This window comes from Scardinius erythrophthalmus (assembly GCF_964197995.2).
Source record: "Scardinius erythrophthalmus genome assembly, chromosome: 4".
Taxonomy (NCBI): Eukaryota; Metazoa; Chordata; class Actinopteri; order Cypriniformes; family Leuciscidae; genus Scardinius; species Scardinius erythrophthalmus.
Genome location: NC_138224.1, coordinates 22,606,424 through 22,622,163, shown reverse-complemented (window position 1 = coordinate 22,622,163; position 15,740 = coordinate 22,606,424). Strand labels below are relative to the sequence as shown.

The 15,740-nt window shown below is 37.2% G+C and overlaps 1 protein-coding gene across 1 annotated transcript in view; it reads right to left on the bottom strand.

Moving 5' to 3' along the window:
* LOC308689230 (uncharacterized protein) overlaps positions 1-15,740 on the bottom strand; it is a 29,628-nt gene that overhangs the window by 12,778 nt on the left and 1,110 nt on the right. Inside the window, exons 3-4 of the mRNA XM_081362864.1 lie at positions 13,093-13,185; positions 5,877-5,972 (exon numbers count right to left, since the gene is read on the bottom strand). Of these exons, the coding sequence (XP_081218990.1) occupies positions 5,877-5,972; positions 13,093-13,185 (189 nt within the window). The remainder of the gene's footprint in view (positions 1-5,876; positions 5,973-13,092; positions 13,186-15,740) is intronic.

Genomic DNA, 15,740 nt, shown 5'->3' with positions numbered 1-15,740 from the left:
AAGAAAGAAATGCCAGAGAAATTTCCTTGATTACATTTTTTTTTTTTTATTAAAACTAACATCATAAAGTATGATTTTTTTTTTTACTTTGAGCAATTCTAGAGCTATAATTCACTCCTCTTAGGAGCATATAAAACAAAACAGCTCCTTGGAAAAAATGAAATTTAATATTGTAGTAGTTATAAACAAAGGTTTATTTTAGTTCAGATTAACATTTGAGGGCAGCAATTGTATTCATAATGTCAAAATAAAACCGACGTAATGGCATTGATTGGCATTCAATGGCATTGAAGGCATTATAGCCTACTATTCCTGTCAAACTGTTGATCTGTGGACACTGGATAGTTCATTCATGGCACAATGTTTCTTCCTGGTTTCCTGGCTTCCTGGTTTCTTCCTGGTTTTAATAACGGAGAAATGTGAATGTTTCTCACTAGATCTTGTAGCGATGTTATTACTTCTGTGGCGAATTCAAATGCTTTCTTTACTGGATATCTTATTAGCGCTGTGTAATAACAGTGTCGCTTGATCAAGATCGGCTCGCGCTGCTTTGGTTCAAACTGATAAACGGTCCTTCAACCACACAATAACGAGCAGTTTCGTTCCTCTTGCATTACGTTTGCCATTTGATGTTGGGAAATGTTGTGGTCGTGCCGGCGTCTCTTACATTATGAGTGCGCTTGCCACGTGCAACACGCCTACATTTGAAATAACAAAATTTTGGTCGGCAGGAAAAATGGTCCAACGAACCGAACCGTTCTACGAATACGTGTATCGTTACACCCCTACATTTTGGCGTCACTTTGAAAGCGAATAACTTTACATCTGAGGCGTTTGAAGACTCCATTTGTCCATTGTTTATGGTCCAAAATCAGCCACAGGATCAAGAGCACCAGTGGCTGTACCTTAGCGAATTCTTTTCTTTTAGTGGTAAAAGCATGTTTAGTTGATTGTTTAAATAATGTTGCATACTGGCATTAGATAGTAGTCTTATAGTTTGATAAATAAATACAATTAAATACAAACAGTTCTAAAGCAGGATAAAACCTTGTATGTGGTTCATTCACTTCATGATTTTAGAGATTAAAAGCTTAAACAAGAATCTCTAGTTTTCATTCTTGCTATTACTTTTACTTCTTTAATACTCAAGTACAATTTTTATGTGGTACTTTTTTACTTTTACTCGAGTACGATTCTGGCCAGATACTTTTACTTTTAATTGAGTAATATTTTCCCTCAGTACTTGTACTTTCACTTGAGTAACATTTTTTAGTACTTTTTACACCTCTGAACCTAATTGTCTCTGTCACCAGGTTGGATCCTCCTCCTGTGCTCACTTATTTACTCTTATTAACTCTTAATCTTTCTTACTGTATTAGCTCACGTCTATTTTTGTGTTTCTTAAAAAGAATTTGAAGAAGCAGATATTTCGGACTAGAAGCACAGGCTGGTGCGATTTGGCAGTGATGGAGCAGCTGTCAATGTAGGATGCAGGAATGGTGTGTCAGCCCAACTTTTAAAGGACATCCCTCACCAAGGGCTGTGAGATATATATCGATATATATCGTTTCATATTATGCTCTATCGTTTATTTCGTGGTGTCACAAAATACATTGTTTACGGCAATACTTTTTCATCATTTGGATGACTGCAATCTTACACGCCACCATGGGGATGCAGGCAGAAATGTGAATAACAGCATGGTGAGTGAAGGGGAGACAGAAGCGGGTGGCTCCGAGCAGGAGAAGGACCAGCCAGGACAAATCGAGGAGCTCGTTCCTAAATAAATGGGGCTACATCTGTAGAATGGACATGGTTTGATTATGAAAAGTCTGACACGGACCAAAAAACTGTACTTTGCAAATTATGCCAATTCTTAACCGGCTCAAACACCGACGTAAAACATCATGCTTCACATATAGTGAGGCGGTGGTCACGCTGCACGGCACAGATTGTACTACGGACTATTTAAATTGAGCAGTCTAACTTTTGTAACGAATGGACTTAATCCAAAATGCTCTAGGCCTCATAAAACCTTCCCCCTCTCCCCTGTTGTCTTCGGCCCTCAAACCAGTTCTCTTCAAAGGCCGTTATCACCTCTGCTTTCCTGAACGATCTGAGCAAGATCTGCCACCCTCAAAGACAGCTCGATCTGCCACCCTCAAAGACAGCACAAGAGTCCAGACGGCAATAGCCATTTGGTTAAAGATTATAGAGATAAACTCCAATACACAAAGGACATTTACTTCATTCTTACCCACAAACTTTCCCAAATGTTTATAGTATTTCTCCTGTTTTATGCATGTCCCTATGTTTTATAAGTTATGACTAGTTATGATTCTTTAGTTATGTTAGAGTAACTTCAAATGTTGACATCCAAAGATGATGCATCACTGCTTTAATGTCTTCAAATCCCCTTTCTTGGTATCAAAAGAATCCTCTTTTGATTTTATAATCAATGGTGTACAACATGTTTTGATAAATTGCATCATAAATATTTGTACCATACTTTTGTGTAAAGACTGCACAAATTATCCATGCCAGAGAGCTTGTCTGATAAACATACCTCTGTCAAAAAGGTGGGCAGAGACAGTACTGTCTGACCACACTGTCACCAAGTTAGTGGACACCAGAATCCTTGAGCTCAAAGATGATTACTGGCAGCTGATGGATGTGGCACCAGTGCTGGGCAGCATTAAAGTGTGCCACGACTGTAATGTCTTCAGAATCTGATGTGTCCATCTCAAATATCTATCCTATCACGAACGGCCTCTTACATTCACATCTTAAGAGAAATTAAGGAGGACAGCGCTCGGATTTTGGAGCTCAAAGCAACAGTGCATGACAAACTCACTGGCCCAACGAATGCAGGTAAGAGGTTTTTAGAAACATGGACACGACAACAACGCAGTCCTGAAGTGTCAACTAGTCTCTCCCCTGTGAAGGCCTCCTTTCCTTTACCTTAAGCTCTGTACAGATAAAACGTTGTCGTTTTTTTGTCAAATCGATTCTTAGATGCAAATTGATTTTCTAAAAATAAAGCGGACGTGCAGTGCGCGGACAGTCAGTCTGTGGCATGCACATAACAGAGACGCACGCACATAACAGAGACGCATGATGGCTGAGCGCCAAATTCGAACGGCACCCTCTTCATTAAAAGCTAACGTATGGCAAATTGACAATTTCATTGTGACCTATTTAGTATTTTTTGTATGAGAGCTGCTTTCTGTATTGTTTAGTTCTCACATAAATATGCTGTAAACCGATCTGTTATACGTACGTTATACTGCCCTCCACAGTCACAGTATGTATCAGTGCAATGCCAGATGTTCAATCATTTTTTTTGGTGTCAATCAAGCTGTTTTTGATTGGTATACAGCAAACATTCCAAGTCATAACTCTTTATTATTTAGTTGTGTATAAGAGCGGCTTTGTATGTTAGCCTACTAATTATTCAGAATATGCGTAAGTCCACAAGCATTATGTTAGTATGAGAGCTGCTGGTACATAATTCTATATTTTTTAACGAAAACTGTTGCGATTTTGCTACAGCAAAATGTTTTTTTGTTTGTTTTTTTTGTCTGAAGGATTATATTGCTCATTGGAAATAACAAGAGGATGTTGGTTAGAAGTCTATTATTAAATGCTAGAGATTCAGAATATGCTGAAGTTTGTATTCATTTACTACAAGTACGCTGCTAGCCTAGTACAGGAACACATTTATTTTCCTGTTGGTTCATTGCAATGTTGGGACATATGCTGGCAAATGTAGTCTTACAGTTGACTTGCCAAATCACTTCCATTTGTTTTATTAATAAAATTAATATAGGACGAATTGGAAGTAAATTCTTTATGGGTCATCATAAATACTTTGTAGTCAAAAATAAATAAAAAATAAAGATGCATCGATAATCATTACCCTCTGAATCGTAATCAAAGCGAATCATGAGGTGCCTAGAGATTCCCACCCCTAGTTGAGGGTTGATTTGTAAAAAGTACTACATGCCTGCACACATATATTAAAAGGCGCATACCTATGGACTAAACACGTGATGCGCATGTGCGCGACGGCGCAGAGATAACTGATAATCGTTTGCACCCTGGAACCTATTTCCAGGAGAGCGTTCTCGAGCCAGCAGGCACTGTTTTGTGTAGATGAGCGTCCAGAGCGCATTGAGGGTTTTCTGTTAGAACGGTGTCGTGTTAGTGGCCCCTACGTTAATAACTAATGATCTTTGCAACGGAAGTGAATCAATCAATCAAAACTAACTTTAGCTGGATAGTAACTTTATCCTAGAGCTGCTGTAAAGCCAAAACAATCTCTGTTACTGTAATTTCCTATTATCACTGTAAAGCTGCTTTGAAACAATCCATATTGTTAAAAGGGCTATATAAATGAAGGTGACTTGACTTGAATAACTTTTGTAACTATATTTGTAATGTATATTTTATTTATAAAGTGCAGTGTTATTTTACATTTGATTAGTTTGTGTACCTGAATGCCTGAATATCTTAAAACAGTTTATTTCAAACGTATCTTTGTTCAGTTGTAATTATTTGCTGCAATTGATAATCTTTAATTTGTTCTTTTTTAATTACGGAGTATGAACTTTTTTAGTCTTTAATAATGCTTGAAATTTATATTAGTTAGGCTAGTTGTTTTTGCTGTGGTATTTTTAAACCATATGCTTCTTCTTCTGTTCTTTAGTATTAGCATGTTGATTTTTGTTCATGGTATTCAGCTACAATGAAATGTTTAGCAATAAGACTGTGAATATCTAAGTTTGTTTTTTTTTACCTCGTTGGAATCGAAATTAGGAATCGATAAGAATCAGAATCGATAAGTAGAATCGGAATCGTTAAAATTCAAACGATACCTAGCCCTACACAAGACTAACCCCGGAACATGTTAACATGCTGATCTTTTTGAACAAAACCCAGTGATGTGCACCTCAGGTATGCTGTGTTGTATGTTGTGTGTGCTGTATCCTGAACTTTGTGTAAACACAAAGTTTTTATCATAATTGTGTTAGATGAAAGTAAACATTCAAATTAATGTTATACATGTTGTACATTTCATAAAATTGTTAAAAGAATTCAAATGCAAATATGTTCTTTTAAATTTTTAAAGCTAAAAGTGTTGCACAGTTAACATGCTAAAATTTTGAAATCAGGAAAAAAAACGCAAAGTTCATCAAGTGTTTCTTTTTTATATATATATTTTAAGCAAAAGTGTTGCAGAGTTGCACAAATGTGTAGGAATTTTAAATGTCAAAGGTCAAAATAGATGTTGCACATTGAACTTTTTATGCATCAAATGTGTTTATTTTATAATATTTAAATCAAAAAGTGTTTATTGCTTTAAATATTACGATTACACCATAAATGTGGTAAACATTAGACAAAGAAAATTTATGTTGCAAAGTTCAAGCAATAACATGTTTTTAAATAACATGATTGTTTTTTAATATTTTTTTGAAAGTGTTGAAACGTTCACATTATGAAAGTGATGGAATGGGAAAATTAAGATTATTTTAATGCATTAATGCTTTGAGTATGTCAGAAACAGAACGCGCATCAGTTTACCGTCCGGGGTTGTCGTGTTGCATTGCGCCGAGCCGCGTCCAGTGTAGACGGCATCATGTTTAGTGAGAAAGGGCATTAAGTTGGTTAACTATCAATGCATTTCCTTTCACTCTGAATATTACATCATCCTCAGCAAATTCCTATTCTGATAGCAAACATACATCATGTAGACATCTATATGCATGTTTTTTTCATCTGGAACATTTTATACTTAAGATGTTTGTTATTCTGCAGTATGTCTTTTAAAAAAATGCAGTATGATTTTTTTAATGGATCTTGAAGGCACTGACCTGAAAGAAGTATTCTCTTTTCATGGAGTCCTCTAGCAAGCTCAGTACGAGTTGAAGTACGCTGTCTTGTAAGCTCTCCATGTCTGTGTCACTTACCTGTGGACAGGTAAATATATATATGTAATTATGCTAATATATATTATAAAGTTTAATGATGGGATGATAAATGGGATGTACACCAACTTGTGTAAAACGTTTTTAAACGTTTAAACGTTTTTAATGCATATACTCAAATCAGTTAAAAAAAACATGAAAACAGAAAGTCAACTCAAACCAAATTTGTAACAACAGTACTAACTAGTAAATTATGTGTGAAAAGCTTAGGTGTGTAGTCCAGACATTAGAGTCGTACGTATACACATACTGTGCAGAGTGAACCAACCTGTGCAGCATTCACCCACAAGAGCTTTCTTTGTGAGGGTGGCATTGTTCTTAATGTTATCGAGAGCAAAGAAGGTGCTGAGCTCATCCAGAGGAGAGACAGCAGTGTTCACAGCAAAGTTCACAGTCTATGATGTTGCTGATTCCCTGCTAGAAGCTTCAAGTGTCGGTGGAGTTGACCTGCAATTTCACTTTGTCTCTGTACAAGGGCTGTCCCCTAATAGCCCTAGTATTGCCGCTAGAAGTGGCAAACTGTGTAGGTAAACATTCATCTATCATTTATCGACTCCAAAATTGGCTTTTGAAACATGTAAGTAGTAGACTAACATTAGCCTCTTTACATAGCTACTCACTTTAATATTAACCAAGGTAAATATGCGCTATCATTCGGTGCATATCCAAGTGTTCATGTGGAAGCTAAATTAGTATAGCACTTACTGCATGACATGTTCAACTTAACATGCATTTCTCTCTATAGGTGCATCCACTGTACTGCGAAGATGACTAGTAGAGAAAAATAGTAGAAAGATCTTTGGTCAGGGGCAACCCTACTCTGTACTGATGCTTGGCTGCTCTGATGAATTTACAGAGGAAGTAACTGGAACATTTTTGCTCCTCCGTGTTCCTCCCGTTACTCCTAGTTTTTCAGTTGGGGAACATCCATATTGTTTTGGCCGGCACTGTCTTCAATCCACTTCCTGATTAAACATGTCATGGTACTACTACAAAATTTCAATGTCTTCATCAGAGGTGGACCGGAACCATGACTGGATGTAGGGCTGGTGGTACTGACACAGATCAAAAATCGATTGGATTCTGATTCACAAGATCTTGATTTAATTTATCATCGATTAATTTGTATATATATATATATATATATATATATATATATATATATATATATATATATATATATATCAGATATGGATCGCAGAAGTGTGTGTGTGTGTGTGGGGGGGAGGTTGTTCTTTTGTTGATACTGATTTCATTTGTTTGGTAACTTATTCCTGATTGCGTCCTATTACTCTAACTCAATTTATAAATATAAATTTATGAATTTGACATTAAAGATGACACATTTAATAAACTTTGAAAAAATGGCCTTACAAAGGTTAAAAACATGCCCCGGTTAAGTCATTTTAAAGAGTCAAATATCGCCTCATAATGGGAAGGTTCATTTCTCTCATTGATCAGAAGGTGCTCCTAAATATTTGACTGTGCTCCTAAAATTTTTAAATTAGGAGCACAAGTGCTCTTAAAAAGAAATGTAAGCATAGAGCCCTGTTCTGGTGGTACTCCAAGACAGGTTTGAGAACCACTGATGCTTCACAAACAGTTTTTAACCACACAGTATTGCTATTTCTGTGTTGCAAACATCAAATAATAATGGAAGTATTGGGATAAAAATTGTTAAGCAATCAAAATTAATAAATGACCTTTGAAACTAATGTTACACTTCAAATAAACATTGTATCCATTACATTGTTATGCCAGTTGGTGGCATCCAGTGACAATTAAAGGTGCAATGTGTAATAATTCTGAGGATCTATTGACAGAAATGCAATATAAGTAGCCTGACTAGGTCAGACTTCGTACTTCCGCTCAATTTCAGTTCGCTTCTGTACTCAGTCTGAGACAGCGACCTATCTTTCCGTTTTCCTCCGGCCTCAAAACAGCCGGCCAATCAACGAACAGAGGGCGGGCTGAGAGCCATGACGTAGACACTGATTGTACCGTGGATGCGTATATTTACTTCACATAATCTGCAAAAGTCGTTCACAGCCATGTTCACTCCGGTATTTCGCTCGATGGTTTTGTTTTCGCATCATACGTGTTAACATGTGTTTACAGTGGAAGTTAGATGCAGCTGAGCCTGCGCATAACACGTCACAACCAAACATTGTGTGATTGGCTTACGGGTAACCAATGATTTTAAACTTTAGACAAGCGCCCCCCGTGAGAAAGAAAACGCTTTTCAATTATGCCCTTCCAGTCTCTGTCTACGAAGCAAAGCGAAGTAGCAGAGTTTGGTACTACTAGGCTACAATATAAGATCCATAACTATGTTTTCAGTAGTGTATAAAGTAGTGTTGCACGATATACCGGTACTAGAAAGGTATTGTGATACCCTGCTATTAAAAACGATACGATATTAACTTTCATTAGTACCAGTACTTTAATAGTGACAGTACTCTAAATAATAAGAGCAGTATTTCTTAATTTGTGTGACAGCAAGAGTCAGGACGTGTACATTCACTAAACAACGGAAGCAGAACGGTAAAATATATACGCGCAGCACTTGACAAAGAAACTTGCATGCATGAGAAAATAAAGCGCGGGACGTGCTTGCAGTGCCGGGCTCAGACCTGTAGCGCTTCACACAAGCCGTTCAGACAGCATACGATCGCGACTTCAGTTCTCTTTCGCGGATTATTAGGTTTGAATAGTCAAAATGATATGTAAAAATGCACGTCCTAGCGAGTATTCACGTAAACACAGTCAGTTATGTCTTTAGTGAACGTAAACCGTTTGTAAAAAGAAATCGTATATGTTCCAATGTATTGGATATGTGCAGGTCTTAAAGGGCCGGACCGGCAGCGTAATATTCTGTGTGATTAATGTTAATCCAACAACAAAAGAAAATAGATAGTCACCCAATGCTTGACTGAATAAATTTTATCTATTTACGGTATTAGGAATCTCCCTGTATAGTTAATTTATAGAGTGAAGACCTTATTTTTTCAGCTACGGAAGGTCTATTTAGCTTTCAAAAAATAAATTAAGCACTGTTTATTTTATTTGTCTCATAGTATTTGTCATATTGTTTGTAATTTACTTCTTTGCTTATTTTTAATAACAAAGATACAATTAAATTAAATATCTATATTATAATTATAAAATTATATTTAAAAAATATTTAATGACTAGTATCATGAAATAAGAGTTTGGTCGTCCCAACCTGTTCAGAGTTGTGAAAGGTTTGTAAATGTTAGCATGATTGATAATAATGTGATTGTTGCAAACATCTCGGTAAGGACGTTCACACTGACATGTAATTATTATTATTATTACTTTTAATAAAGGGGAGGGGATCATGGTCATAAAGCAGGACAGGAACATGCTGGTCATGTGAGTTTTTAGCTTTTTAAAATTAATTTATAAAACAATGATTTGTAAGTTCTGTCACATTTTTCAATTACTTTTACTGTTTTAGTTTGTTTGCCGTGGTGTCGATTCAGTATCGGTATCGAGGTATTTTGGTCTGGTATCATATCGAAGTCATAATTTTGGTATCGTGACAACACTAGTATAAAGACATTACTTAATGAACCGTTATGTTTTTATTACCTTAGAATGAGTCATTTATATCTACATAACTAACTATTAGGGCACCCCCTTCTATGAAGGTCGACATATTGTGACGTCATGTTTCTACCGTAGCCGACAGCGAACAAACAGCGCTACAGAGCGCGTTTCGTCACTAACTTGAATGAGAAGCAGAAAAAGACGCAGCAGAATTTCGGGAAAATGAATGACCACAGTTATTGTTTAGGACAAGAGCCGACGGAGGGTAAATCTGCTTCGAAGAAGAGAAAGTATGATGAAGCCAGAAAAATAAGGGAGAAACGTAGGCAAAAAAAAAAAATGACGGGTCAACATCGGTGTGGCTTTTCACCGATGGAAGGGTCTTATTATGAGGGAAAAAGGCTTTCAAAGCAACACCGAAGTTGCCTGTTTTATGCTGGACAGGTAATGTATTCCAACTTTAACAATGCAAATGAAAACTGTTGTTTCATAATGTTAGCATTACCTAGAAGCTAACCATAGACACTAGAAGTGACTTTTCCCTTGTCAGTGGTGTAAAATATGTAGTTAGATTGTTTCATGTAACTTGGTTCTTCTCCCTCGCTGTGTTATGGCTTCGCTATGTGGAGATAAATGTGCTGGTTATGTTCGTGAGACAATCAGCTGATTAGTACTATTGACCGTAAAACACTAACGTTAGCCTACAGCATAACAGCTCATTAACAGCATAACCAGCTAAACTTTTACTACCCTGTTTGAAAAAAATTGTAGTTGGATAGTTTCATGTGGTTCTTCTCCCTTGCTGTGTTGTGGGTTTGCTATGTGGGGAGAAATGTGCTGGTTACGTTCGTGAGACAATCAGCTGATTAGTATTATTATATTACATATTATGACCCTTGATCCTCACCTGACAATGGCTTTGTAAACTTTATCCATGATGTGGTTTATAATGGACCGTGGTACAGAAACAGTGACAAAGTTACACACTCTTGGCTTACGTTTTCCATGTTGTCTGTTGGTGATCATACTTGCACTAGATGTAATAGTTTATGGGATGTTCAGTTTATTAGGCCAAATGAGCAAAGATGTAACACATTGTGGATTACAGTAGAGTAATGTATTACAGTCGTATGCGACTGTGTCATGTAGCATTTCATTTATTGATGACGACATCTTTTATCCTACGTCGGCCACCGTAGCTTCTCCTTCGAGTTTGCAAAGGGAGAGAAAGGTGGTGAGTGACTACGTGTTTGCAATTCGCAAATCTCACCACTAGGTGCCGCTAAAAAGTACACACTGCACCTTTAAAATGTATTTGATGCATCACTGAAACATTAATTCAAGAGATTCGTTCAAAAAAGTATTTTTTAATAGACATAACATTTTAGACATTTATGAATGGACTCATTTATAACATCAAACAGAACCTCAAGTAAATTACATGTTATTTTGTTTAACTGTCTAATGTTTTGTCTTCAGAATCGTGGTAGAGCCATGATCTCTATTTTTATTTTATTTTTTAAATGCAGATTATCCAGAATAATAAATTATGCTTTAAAGAATATATAATATATCTGGCATCTAACTTATACTATTTGCAGTTTCTAATATTAAAATGTACAGACTAGGATGTAAAATGTACCAATTTACAAACTAGAATGAAGTCTTTATGCACATTAACATGGATCTGGGACAATTATAATGCATTATAATGCAGGATTCTAAAATATTTTCTTATTTTTAGTTTTCTTATTTGCCATCCTGGATCGCGTTTGAAACCGTTCAGAGTGACAAAGCTAACACAGTGGGTAGATAAATATTTCTGTTAATTGGCCACATGGCTGATCATCTCAAATCGAGCAAATATCATCTGATTAATCAGTAGCTATCACCAGTATAGACTACTGAAATTTAAGAAATGCAACACTTATTTGAAAATTTCATAATATGGACTCACAATTTTTTTTGTTCACAATTATCTGAATAGACAACTAAACAAAATAACATGTAAATTACTAGGGGTTCCGTCAAAATGTTAATTGCTGAAGTCTAATTTAAAAAATATTTAATTAATTAGATTTTTTTTTTTTTTATCTATTTGAAATGATTCAATGACTCCATCATTAAGACTTCACTTGTTTAATTACTACATGAATCAATGTTTTTTAATGAATCTCTTGAATGAATGATTTAAAGGTGCATTGCGCAACATTTCATGTTAAAAATACCCGTTTTTCTAACCCATGCATGGGATGGGCTGAATGAGCCCTTCTCTGATCACTGCGATTGCCTCTATAATCCTGTACAGTAAAATAAATAAGAGGGATTCGGGTCGGAATTTGAGACTGGGCGTGACGTCATGAGCGTGCACACCTCTGGTTGCAGTTTCGCTTGTCGCCAGAGGGGGCATAGTTCTGCAAAAACTCAGAGACTTGCGCATTGCACCTTTAATGACAAATACATTTTTAACAGTCACTTGTTTCCACCTACTGGTGCAATGATGTAATTGATACAATCGTTATTTGAAGCGTCAAGTTACTTTCAAAAGGTGATTTGCTCTATTTTGGTCACTATCATATACATCAGTGTTTATATCCAAACTTTAAACTTTTATCCCAGTAATTCGGTGATAAATTGAATAACTGTACCAGAAATAATGATATTGTGTGGTTGAAAAGACTATGAAGCGGTTTCATTCCTTTTTAATGGCAACTGCTCTCTCTGGCTCAGCGAATGCAGATTTGAATGTTCGCTGTATCATACTTGTCAAAGGTTTAAGACATGGCCAAAACGAATAAGATTGCGTGGTTGTTTACATCGAGATCGCTATCTTTTAACTAATAATCGTGCAGATTTAGTATGAACAACGCTGAATGATATTTGTATCTGCAGGTATCAGCACTAACATTTTAATAATGTTTTATATAATTTTCAAGACCTTTCAAAAAACAAATTAAGACCTGCACATCACTTCCACTGGCTTCAATGTGAACAGACAAAATCACCCTGCTCAGTGATTAACATTAAAAAATGAACACTGGTCTTAAAAAAGAAAAAAAAAGAAAATGTGTAATATTAATACTGGACTGAAAATATATGATAAAAACAATAATCGATTTTTATTTGGGGATACAAATAGTTAAAGCCTATATCAAAATGAAAACTGGATTAAAGAAATGTTAATGCTAAATAATTATTTTTACATTAACACTCATTTTTACATTTTAAGACTAAGGATCCAAGGAAACCTGAGGTCATTTACTGATGCTCTACAGGGAATCGGTTTTCTGCATAAAATCAAAAATTGACTATATTCAATCATAATAACAGACATCCATAATCAGAGTATTCTGATATTATTCAGAATCATCTTGTAAATGTAAATGCAGTTGCAAAGAGAAGATTTGCATTTTAAGTGCTTCAGTTGGGTTTTATTAAAATCATTAGATCAGTACTGGCCATTCTAAACATGTATAATGCATTGCCCTCAAACGTCAGCACTTGATAATTAAAATTTGGATTTACATACCTTTAATAAATCAGTAGTCTTAATTTGGTGAATGTGTGATTTGACAGTATGAAGGTCCGCGGGGAGTTCGCCTCGACACATCTCAAGAATCATCTAAAAGATTATCCACAGTGAACAAAGCATACAACAATTAGTTCACAATGGACAGTATCTAATAGGTTTTAAAGTTAACTCCATCTCAAAGAGTTCTTCAGGCCTCTTTGCCTAATCTCGAAAAAAAATTCCACATTCCACTTTTTGAAAATGAAAAACACTTTTGTAACTTGAGCAGAAAAAATGCTCAACAATTAAATAATTATTAAATATTGCTTCTGCATATTGTTCTGAAAGCAAGTAGGGTCTCATTTCAAAGGCTGTGAGGGTTGCATTGGTTGGCCGCATACGTCGAAGCTGCAACAATTATACAATTGACTATTAGCTACAGTGAGGAAAATAAGTATTTGAACACCCTGCTATTTTGCCAGTTCTCTCACTTAGAAATCATGGAGGGGTCTGAAATTGTCATCGTAGGTGCATGTCCACTGTGAGAGACATAATCAAAAAAAAAAATCCAGAAATCACAATGTATGATTTTTTAACTATTTATTTGTATGATACAGCTGCAAATAAGTATTTGAACACCTGAGAAAATCAATGTTAATATTTGGTACAGTAGCCTTTGTTTGCAATTACAGAGATCAAACGTTTCCTGTAGTTTCTAACCAGGTTTGCACACACTGCAGGAGGGATTTTGGCCCACTCCTCCACACAGATCTTCTCTAGATCAGTCAGGTTTCTGGGCTGTCGCTGAGAAACACGGAGTTTGAGCTCCATCCAAAGATTCTCTATTGGGTTTAGGTCTGGAGACTGGCTAGGCCACGCCAGAACCTTGATATGCTTCTTACAGAGCCACTCCTTGGTTATCCTGGCTGTGTGCTTCGGGTCATTGTCATGTTGGAAGACCCCGCCTCGACCCATCTTCAATGCTCTAACTGAAGGAAGGAGGTTGTTCCCCAAAATCTCGCAATACATGACCCCGGTCATCCTCTCCTTAATACAGTGCAGTCGCCCTGTCCCATGTGCAGAAAAACACCCCCAAAGCATGATGCTACAACCCCCATGCTTCACAGTAGGGATGGTGTTCTTGGGATGGTACTCATCATTCTTCTTCCTCCAAACACGTTTAGTGGAATTATGACCAAAAAGTTCTATTTTGGTCTCATCTGACCACATGACTTTCTCCCATGACTCCTCTGGATCATCCAAATGGTCATTGGCAAACTTAAGACGGGCCTTGACATGTGCTGGTTTAAGCAGGGGAACCTTCCGTGCCATGCATGATTTCAAACCATGACGTCTTATGCCGAGTTCAGACTGCACGATTTTCAAAGTAGTCGGGTCACTGTTCTTTTCACACTGTGTGACTATCTGAGGTAACATTCAGTTGCTGGTGTGTTCACACTGCACGATGCATCGGCGACAGGAGGTTTCACACTGCATGACTTTCAGGAGGAAGAATCGCCGACAGCTTCTGTCTGGTCCGCAAACTACGTTTCACAACCAAACACGCGAGAAGTGATAAGGAAATAGCGCAAAATCCCGCGTGCGTAAGACCGGAGCTCTCGCGCGAGACTGAAATTGTTATTAAAAATGATAGCCTGCAAGAAGCTTGCGATCCAAATTGTCTGTGCACTGATTTGCAGCGAAAAGGAGAAAAAGAAAAACATATTATGCATGAGGAAAGGGCTGGGAAGACAAGGGGAGCAAGGACTGTGTGTTTCTGCAAAGAGAGTTGGGGGTAAATAAATAATTTTGCAATGTGCTGCTGTTCATGTTTGAGCTTTGTTTCTGTTTGATATATTTGTCAGTATATATATCTATTAAAATACTGATATTGTGGCCTATAACTCCTCCCCGAACTCCCCGCTGCTCTGTATCTTGCGCTCTCATTGGCTGTCGGTCATCGCCGATGTAGTTTTCAGTCAGAACACTTTCACGCAGCAGGATTTTGAATCGCCGACAGGTCCAGATATTTAGCATGCCAAATATCTCACGGGCGTCGGTGACTCGTCGGCGATTCTCTCAGATCGCGTCTTTGCTCATTCACACTGCGTGATTGTCACTCGCGTGAACGAGCACCGATTTGCCTGTGATTTCAGGCATTTGTCGGCGATTTCTCAAAACCTGTCGGCGAGCCAAAATCGGGGCTAAAATCGTGCAGTCTGAACTCGGCATTAGTGTATTACCAACAGTAACCTTGGAAACGGTGGTCCCAGCTCTTTTCAGGTCATTGACCAGCTCCTCCCGTGTAGTTCTGGGCTGATTTCTCACCTTTCTTAGGATCACTGAGACCCCACGAGGTGAGATCTTGCATGGACCCCCAGTCCGAGGGAGATTGACAGTCATGTTTAGCTTCTTCCATTTTCTAATGATTGCTCCAACAGTGGACCTTTTTTCACCAAGCTGCTTGGCAATTTCCCCCTAGCCCTTTGCAGCCTTGTGGAGGTGTACAATTTTGTCTCTAGTGTCTTTGGACAGCTCTTTGGTCTTGGCCATGTTAGCAGTTGGATTCTTACTGATTGTATGGGGTGGACAGGTGTCTTTATGCAGCTAACGACCTCAAACAGGTGCATCTAATTTAGGATAATAAATGGAGTGGAGGTGGACAT